At 36.4% G+C, this 8,888-nt stretch overlaps 1 protein-coding gene across 1 annotated transcript; it reads right to left on the bottom strand.

Annotated features, from left to right (window-relative positions):
- Window positions 1-1,867: 1,867 nt before the first annotated feature.
- Window positions 1,868-8,189, bottom strand: LOC144569658 (putative protein S-acyltransferase 7). The gene is made up of 5 exons (XM_078320115.1): window positions 7,787-8,189; window positions 6,282-6,464; window positions 4,006-4,308; window positions 3,317-3,550; window positions 1,868-2,759 (listed from the first exon to the last, which is right to left on the bottom strand). The coding sequence occupies exons 1-5, from the start codon at window positions 7,883-7,885 to the stop codon at window positions 2,277-2,279; spliced, it is 1,302 nt and encodes a 433-aa protein (XP_078176241.1). The 5' UTR covers window positions 7,886-8,189; the 3' UTR covers window positions 1,868-2,276.
- Between the last annotated feature and the right edge of the window lie 699 nt (window positions 8,190-8,888).

The raw sequence follows: 8,888 nt of genomic DNA, 5'->3' as shown, positions 1-8,888 counted from the left end.
CAAGTTTTAGGATATAATAATGGTGCCACTTGACCTTCAATTATTCTTTTGGCTGGAGCACACTCAAAAAGAAGTATTGAGTTGAGTTGAGTTGAGTTGAGTCGGCGCAGAGCAACTACCGAACAAACGTGTGCGAGAGAGAGAGGCGTGTACCGTACCGGGCAAGGTTTCATGCTCATGTTCCTGGCAATTATTCACCAAAGGAACCAGAAAAGGAAATAAAATGAGTTTCACTGTATCCAAACCATTTTTCTGTATCTCGCCATATTTAGATGGAATGACGTAACAGGGCCTACACATTTCTTTTGTGGTGTGCCAATTCCTTTAAAGAGAGAATAAAAATGCAAGACAAAAGAATGGTATTGAACTTTCATGAAAGAAAAAAAGAAAGGTTTATTTTTTTCAGTTCAGAGAAATTATTTTGCAAAATTAGTTGAATTCGTTTTTGCTCAGCCACCATTCTGTGTCGTGTCAATTAGTCTGTAGTTGCGTTTGATCCTCGTAATTATTAATTTGATAGATGATCAAATAAATTACTTTTCAATGATTTTATATTAAATTCTTATTACAACAGATTGTATGAATTTACCTAATTTTCCCGCTCCATGTTGGGTGTCTTGAGACCAGCTGATAGGTAACTCTTAACTATGTTGTTAATTTCAAAAGTAATGAAGTATTAACTAATGTGAATTTCAGGTATTATAATAATGGAGGCTCCTTGCTTATTTTAATAAATATTGCTATGTAACCTTTGCTTAGCACAAGTCCCGCTCCCACAACTTCTGGGAAATAAATTAGCTGTTATTCCAATCCCAACCGTTCCGTTCAAATTTATTCATGCACAAATCTCAATGAAGAAACTTTTTCATGCACGATTCTCAACAAATATTAACTGTTGGGATCGGAATAACAGCAGATTTATTTCCGATCTAGACACCCCTTTGTTAGATGTTGTTGGCATCACAAAGCTGAACTAATTTCCTTAAAACAAATCTGATATCTAAAAGGGATCGACTAACAGTCCCCCTACTTCAGTCCCCTATCTGTCCCCCGCACTAAAAGACAAAAAAAAATAGATAAAACGTGCTAACTACCATCAAAGAGCAAGATTAATGTTATTTTATTAATAGTCAAAACGTATAGTATTCATACCTACGAATTTATAATATTCATACTTATTATCAGAACCATTCGTCATATGTAAACACAAGCTAGAGGGGACCAGTAACGACCAGGGGGACCGCTGACATCTTGTGACAGCCTGGATTGGGGACCGCAATCGTCTGAAACCGACATTTGTCAAGATTGGAGACCACTACAGCAAATCTATATATTATTCATATCTAAATAAAAAAGTATTCATATCTAAATAAATGAAGTATTCATACATGTTTGAAATAATTTATACAATTCAAAATTCAAAGTCAGATTCATCTCTCTCACCACACCTCTTCCAAGAAGTATTCATACGGATAATTACGAAGTATTCATACATGTTCGAAATAATTTATACAATTCAAAATTCGTTGTCAAATTCATCTCTCTCACCCACCTCTTCTAAGAAGTATTCATATCTAACTAATGAATTACTCAATATCTAACAAATAAAATATTCATATATATAACTATTCATATCTAACTAATGAAGTATTCACACATGACACTAACAATATTCACATCTAACACTAATAATATTCACACCTGCTCACGTGAGGAAACAAAAAAGAAAGATTGTTAGGGAAACAGATTCAAGGAAGACAACATCTTTACTCTTTTACTCTATCTAAAAATAAGAAATAGATCTCTAGTAATTCCCAGGCTAATCTTGTTGGGATAATTCACGAAGTAAAATAGAACAAATAAAGGATTTTGAGAACAAAAGCCACAGTCACAAATCTGAATTGATCACAGAATTAGCAAGAGAACAAACTGAGGGAGCATAATTAATGCATGACATCGGAATCCCACACACACACAGCAATGCTTCTACATTATCCATACAAAACACTTTTCGCATATGTACATCAAATCACACCACCACCAACTCCAAATCAGATTTGGAGGCCGACAACCCTTACATCAAACAAAGAAACTGAAGCCAAACAAGTGCAATCCAAAAACAAGGTAAAACCAAAAGCACACTTCAACAAATACAACTTAGTGCAATTAGGACTCACACCCAGGCAACTCCCCCTCAACCCCCACCCAAATTCCATGCACCCAACCTAAAAGCCGATTACAATTGCAAAGCCTGATTAACCCAATATGGTAACAACCTAATGTGTCCCTGTCATCTCCGCAACCAGCTCTGAGCTAGTGTTGCTGCGCTGGCCCCAGCTTGATCTACTTGAATTCACCATACGGCTGTCGATGTTCTCAACTGGTAAGTTCTCACGGGTTATTTGTTCTGGGTCAGAGAACCGGGCATCCTTTTCATCCAACAAACCCCCCATGCCAACCTCGAGGTCACGGACTGGGTCCACTGCGGACCGAGGCTCGTCCCAGGTGACAGGCTTGCGGGCCATCTCAAGGTCCCCCATGGACTTGCCCATGTTGGGGCTCATGAAGCCAGCAGCCCCACCACCAGGGGACCGGGTCTGGTTTGGATGTAGGCTCGTTTCTCGTGACACCCGTGCCCGGAAGTTGTTCTTGGAAGGAGGAATTGGAGAGAAGAAAATCTCCATGAAGTTGCTGACTATGCCCCGGTTATATGGGTTGACCCTTCTATCATATCTATACCTGAAGTTCTCATATGTTGTCTACAAAACAATAAAAAGAGGAAAGAAATGAATAAAGACCATACCCAAGAGAATTGCAATTTAAACAAATACATAAAAGCAAAGAGCTTTACATTCATTGAACAGGAGTCCGTACAAACCTTGCAGATATACCCTCTTAACAATAATTTAGTAAAAGCTAATCTTAGTAAATTTACAGATTGATGCTATGACACAGAGAGGTCACCAAAGATGCAGACATAGACAAAAGTGTATGTGCATAACACACATTGAGGGTCAATCATATAAAATTTTCATGCTAAGAATGGGAGTCAAATTTATATAGGCATAACATTTTACTCTAAATTGTATAGAAAATCATATAAAAATAAAATAGGGTCAATTGATCCCCATTCATTACAATTGCCCCCCCCCCCCCCCCTCCGCGCATAACTAAATAATGACAAACCAAGAGAAACAGGCATTTAATACTTGTGGGCATTTTCTTGCAGTATATTTAATTATAAAATTGAAAAGAGGACCGAAGATTTAGTTACATAATTACACCTTCCTAGACCAAGGGTCAAATAGTAATTTACCTGGTTGGTGCTCATGAGGTAGAAATGAAACACGGACAAGCCACCAACAAACCATACACACACAAAGCAATAGATGATTAGGACAATGGAAGCAGGTGATTTGGTCAGAGCACGCCAAATAGTGATGTCTTCAGAGTTCTTGATCTTCACAATATAGACCCAGCAAAAGGAGAACACAAAAATGCAGAGCAGAGTTGTAGAGAAGACAAACATGTAGAAGAAGCGGTAATTCCTCTGAAATTCAAAGAAACAAATAAATCAATCAGGATACCAGTAGGTTTGGCTACAGTTCAACAGTACTCTTTTATGTACTGGGTGTGAAACATGACAGGGATAATCATACTAAAATCTTTGGCAAATCATTTGCAAAAATAGCTATACTACATGGTACTAGTACATCAAGGACAGTTTAACTGATACTTACCAACTGCCCATAATTGGGGGCTACTTCCTTAAACATAAAGTAAGCAGAGAGCCACACATAAAACACCAAGCACTAAATTTCTGAACAAGAAAGTACATGCCAAATTTCTGAACCTGCTATATACCAAAGCTTGGGTATACGAATCCCTTAATTCATATATAAAACATCATACCATCCATATCAATAGTCAAACAAATGTACAAAAAAGTACTAAGATTAAATTTGCTGATTTAAAAGAACTGTAGGGCATACAAGAAAAACTCACCAATCCAATGCATTGGCCGACCCAGGGGCAATGATGGTCAAAGCGCTCGACACAATTATTACAAATAGAGCAGTGGGAACATCTAGGAGGTCGGTACAACATGCACGTGTCACAATACTTGATTTTAACAGTAATTCCATTTACGTTTATGTCCTTGGTACGAGGCAGTCTGAGCTGCTGCGGTGTACCGCTTGATCCTGTCTCAGCAGTGCCTGCCTCAAGCGGCTCTGGCTCAGGCGGATGCGCATTGCGAGGAATAATCCCGGGGTCTCGCCCGGAGGTGAGCAGCAATAATGTCAAATCCTATATTAATTAAAAAGATTAACTTGCTTCTAAAAAGTTATAAATATCATATGATTATAATTTGCAGATTTTACCTTGACAAGTAAAGAAAAGAAGCAATTTTCTTTTTTGAACGTCCAATGCAATATTAAATTTCTAAAGCTACAAGTCAAAGATGTTGGCCTTACAATATGATTTTCCCCTTTCAATTTTGAAAGTGCAATCGAAGTTTGAATTCTAAGCTACAAATCAAATGTCTCTTGACTTGACATTCAATTTATTTGCATGGATATGAAAAACTTCGATATATTCAATCCACATCCTGACATCCTTGTTTTCCTCAATAGCCTAAACCAAAATTTATTTTAGTTAAGCCAATAATCTAGTGGCCAGACTGTAAAATAGAGTACAACACCAGACTATTCTTATATAAAAGAAAAATAAACCAGAAAAACAAGGCCTGACTGACCTAAGACCTAAACCAACCTGAAATTTGACTTTTTTTAATCCCCATACAACCCAACCGAAACCAACTAAAACCTAATACAAGGTCCATGCTCAACACAATCCAACCAAAAAGCTGAACCTGACCAAAAGAACCAGGGGAACAACAAATATAACTGAAAAGGTGAAAACTTTTAGCTGCCATTTTGTGGTCCTGTGCTCCCATTCCACAGAAGATTAATAAACAAAATATGACAGATATGAATAAAAGGCAGGACTTAAAAGATTACACCAAACATGTCTCACTTTCAACTAAAACCAACCTCTTAAGATTTTAGAAAAACGAGACTGACTAAGCAAATAAAATTCACAGCCTGACTTTGAGATGTGTTTGCTTGATGAGTTCATTTAGTGCGTAATGAAAATTAAAAGAGAAACTTGTCAAATAAAAATAAAAAACAAAACACGCATAAAGGTATATAAATTGCTCACAAGGTTCTACCATAAAAAAGAGGGTTGCAGTGCCACAAGTTGCCACAACCTCTCATTAACATTAATATTTTAAAATCCAAGCCTCTGATCTTGTTCATTTTCACCAGGGATGCATCAACATAAAATTTAATAATGTTTCGAGTTTTTTTCAAATAAGATAATTAAATTTAAAAATGATTAATCAAGTTAACTGCAGTAGATAGTGCATCCACAGACAGGATTCTTGATATTGTGCAAAACAGAACTCAAAAAATATGAAACTTTATGTGGATGCATCCCACTTGAAGAGAGAATAAGATCAACAATTTGGCTTCATCTTTTGGATTTTGAATTTTATGTACTAATATCAAAGAGAGGTTGTGACATCTGGCACTGGAATCCTCCTCCATTACTAAAAGTTGTAAGAACCCGTTCAGTTTGATAATGATCAATTAGGTCTGCAACATGACCTATTTCATATGTTGTTAAGTTATAGTTAAGGCAAATCAAATTATTAGTCCTAAGAGAGGCTTGAAAACATCAATCCCATCCGAATAAACGAGGAAAAAACACAAAAGTTTCCCTTGTACACTCTTCCTGAACACTCACAACCCCCCAAAAGAAGAAGAAAAAAGAAGTCAGCATAATTTGAGGTGTACCTTCTATCTAGACATACTCGAAGCACTAAAGAGAAATATGAACATATTTTCTCTCCCCATTAAATAGGAAACTTGCCTGATCTTCTCCTTGTAGTTTTTATCTATGACTATGAGGAAAACAGAGAAGAACGAGGAGCAAAGGACGAGGAAGGAGATTAAAAAAAAAAAATTACTCTACTCTTTCACTCATGACCTCCTATTCCATGAATTATGCTACTATAATTCAGCACTTCTTTCACTTTTTTCTAACTTCTAGGGAACAAAGGCAAAAAATGCATTTCAAATGTGGGATTTGATTTAATTCAATTTACACAATACGAAAAATGCTTGATGCCTAGTGCAAATAAAAAAATAATAATAAGTGCTATTTGCAACTGAATACATAGAACACAAGTAAAACTGGAAATGAAGAACACCTACATAGATGGTGAAGACAACAGCAATGACCATGATGGAGATGCCAAGGTGATTAGAGAAATCATCCATCAAATGCCGCGCAACGAAGACACAAAAGAATGCAACAGGTGCCACAATTAGAAAAACTGTCAGAAACAACGATCTCACATCCGGCCCAAATATGAACCTCCCTTGAAGAAAGAACACCTAACAATGCATATAAAATGAACTTTGTCATCAAAATCCAAGTGTGCTTCCAAGAATAATAAATTACCATGTTTTGGAATGCTGTCAGAAAGACACATATGAAAATAAGCCCATATATACATTTTGATCAGTATATAGAACCATACACAAACTAGAATGATATATAAAAAAAAAAAAAGTGGCATCATTTTTCCCAATTTGTCTTTGCTAGCATGATCTTTAAACTTTAAACTGCATAGTTGGAATTCAATTAAGGTAAAAATGAAGTATTATCCAGACATAATAGCATAGTTGAGCATTAATTTTCGCCAAATTGGGTACCACTGAGGATTTCTATGTAGAGGGAACAATTTAAGTTGGTCTAGTGTAGTGACCAAGATTGATGCATTAATGAAATTCCTACATAATAATAGTTCCAACATCAAATGGAAAATCTTGAATTTTGGGTATGTATGGAGTATTACACAAATGAAGAATACTGTCTGCTTTTCTTATATTAGATTCCAACTTATAACATATCAACAGAACCAAAATACAGTGGTGTGTTTTGCAACATATACAGCACCAAAACGTACTAGGTATTTAGGCAGAGTGACACCATGTATTTTATCATTAATCTAACTACATTACTTCCAGTTTACTCTGTTCCAATAATAGTTATTCTTTTCACAACATACACTTAAAAGCATATGTTGGACCATTGGTACTGTATTCACAACAAGACAGGTATTTTGCAAAGAGGTAACATAATGATGCAATTTATGCTTAAAAGAGGAAAGCATGTCATTTCACCAAAAAATTTAAACAAGGCACCTTATAAAAATTGAGAATATAAAGCTGCTAATACATGCTTCAGCTCATCATTTCACCAAATTGTTTTACTTGATAAACAAGCTACCTTTTTGACACATCAAACCAACCAAACCTCAAACTAAGCTCCCAAGCTTTCTTAAAAAACTAAAAAACAGGCAAGCAATAGTGTTTTTGATGGCTATATCTACCCAAAAGAAGTATAAACTATAACAAAAGCTAACAAGTATAGCACTCTGATAATAATCATGCAAATAGAGTGGATCCAAAACCCTAAGTAGCAATTCTCAGAGGCACCATAAAAAGAAAAAATAACCTGCGTTTATAATAGAAATTTTGGTCCCTAAAGTTAAATACAAACTCCAAAATAAGGTGGACAGCTACTCCCAGTAAACTCATAAGTTGGTACAACACAAAAAAACATGAAGTGCCAAACGCAAAATACTCCAGATCCAAAACCTTGAAGCACTAATTGAGATAAAAAAAAGCGTATTTCAGAAAGATCGACTCACATTACTACCCTTCCATGCCTCGAAAACCCTTGGCACCACACGGTCACCTGTGCCATCACCAGCCACATCCAATCCTCGAGGCGGAGGCACCCCGTACATCTTTCCTCTTCTTCTATTACCAAAAAGGAAACTAATCGAAGCAAATTGCACCGGATCCCCCTATGCAGTTCAGTTCCGAGTTTCAAAATCGATGAAACAAAATCGCAAGCGATGGGTCTGAACCTAAGGAGCGCCCTATTGCTAGGCTCCGATGCGCCCCCGATCCTTAACTATCCTGCGCCGCCGCGGCTGGTGCGACCAGTCCCTGTCTCGAAAAAGAAGAAGAAGAACAAAGCGAGTCAGAGAGAAACGGATCGAAAGTCTCGAGAGAGAGAGAGAGAGACAGACAGAGAGAACTTCTTTCGAGAAGTGGAAGTTGGACCGGGTCTATTACTTGGACCTCGAAAAGTCAGTCACTGAACGCGGGTCCCACAATAGCTCCAAGTCCTATTCATCTCTGATTTTGAGCCAGCTGATATATCATACTTTTGTGATAATACTATTAATAACCCACAAAAAAAAGTTTTTTACAAAAATAACCTCAAAATCTAATTTTTTTCAAATATAACCAAACCGCCAGGGTTGCTGGCGGTCCACTTCTATAGCGGACCGCCACTATTCCTGGCGTCCACTTTTTTTTTTTTTTTTTTTTTTTTTTTAGAGATCTGATTTTTTTTCTTAATATTTTCATTTGTGAAGTTTTAGTTTTTTTTTGTTTAGGGTATTTGTCAAAAAATTAAGGATTTGACATTTATTAAAATTTTAAATTTCAAGTTCTGACAGCTTGGGCGGTCCACTAGGGACCAGACCGCCAGTATCCCTGGCGGTCCGCTAGCTGTCTTATAAGCATGTTTTCTCTCTCTCTCCAGCACACAGTCTCATTTGTTAAACCACAGAGAAGAAAGAGAGAACGATTTTGGCGATTTTGAAGCGATTTTAGGCGATTGCTACAGGTATTTTATTTTTTATTTAATTATTTTCTGTTTAATTTTTAATTAATAATTATTATACCCGCAGTATGTAAATACTATAAATTAGTCTTTAATTAATATTATAATTAACT

This window comes from Carex rostrata, chromosome 18, assembly GCF_964058835.1.
Source record: "Carex rostrata chromosome 18, lpCarRost1.2, whole genome shotgun sequence".
NCBI lineage: Eukaryota > Viridiplantae > Streptophyta > Magnoliopsida > Poales > Cyperaceae > Carex > Carex rostrata.
The sequence above is the reverse complement of the archived record's forward strand: the minus strand, read 5'-3'. Positions and strand labels throughout refer to the sequence as shown.

Coding starts and splice junctions, on each gene's coding strand:
- LOC144569658 (XM_078320115.1), bottom strand. CDS start 7,885: ATGTACGGGGTGCCTCCGCCTCGAGGATTGGATGTGGCTGGTGATGGC. Junction 6,465..7,786: donor AGGCATGGAAGGGTAGTAAT/GTGAGTCGATCT, acceptor ATGCATTGTTAG/GTGTTCTTTCTTCAAGGGAG. Junction 3,551..4,005: donor TCGGCCAATGCATTGGATTG/GTGAGTTTTTCT, acceptor TTTGAATTTCAG/AGGAATTACCGCTTCTTCTA.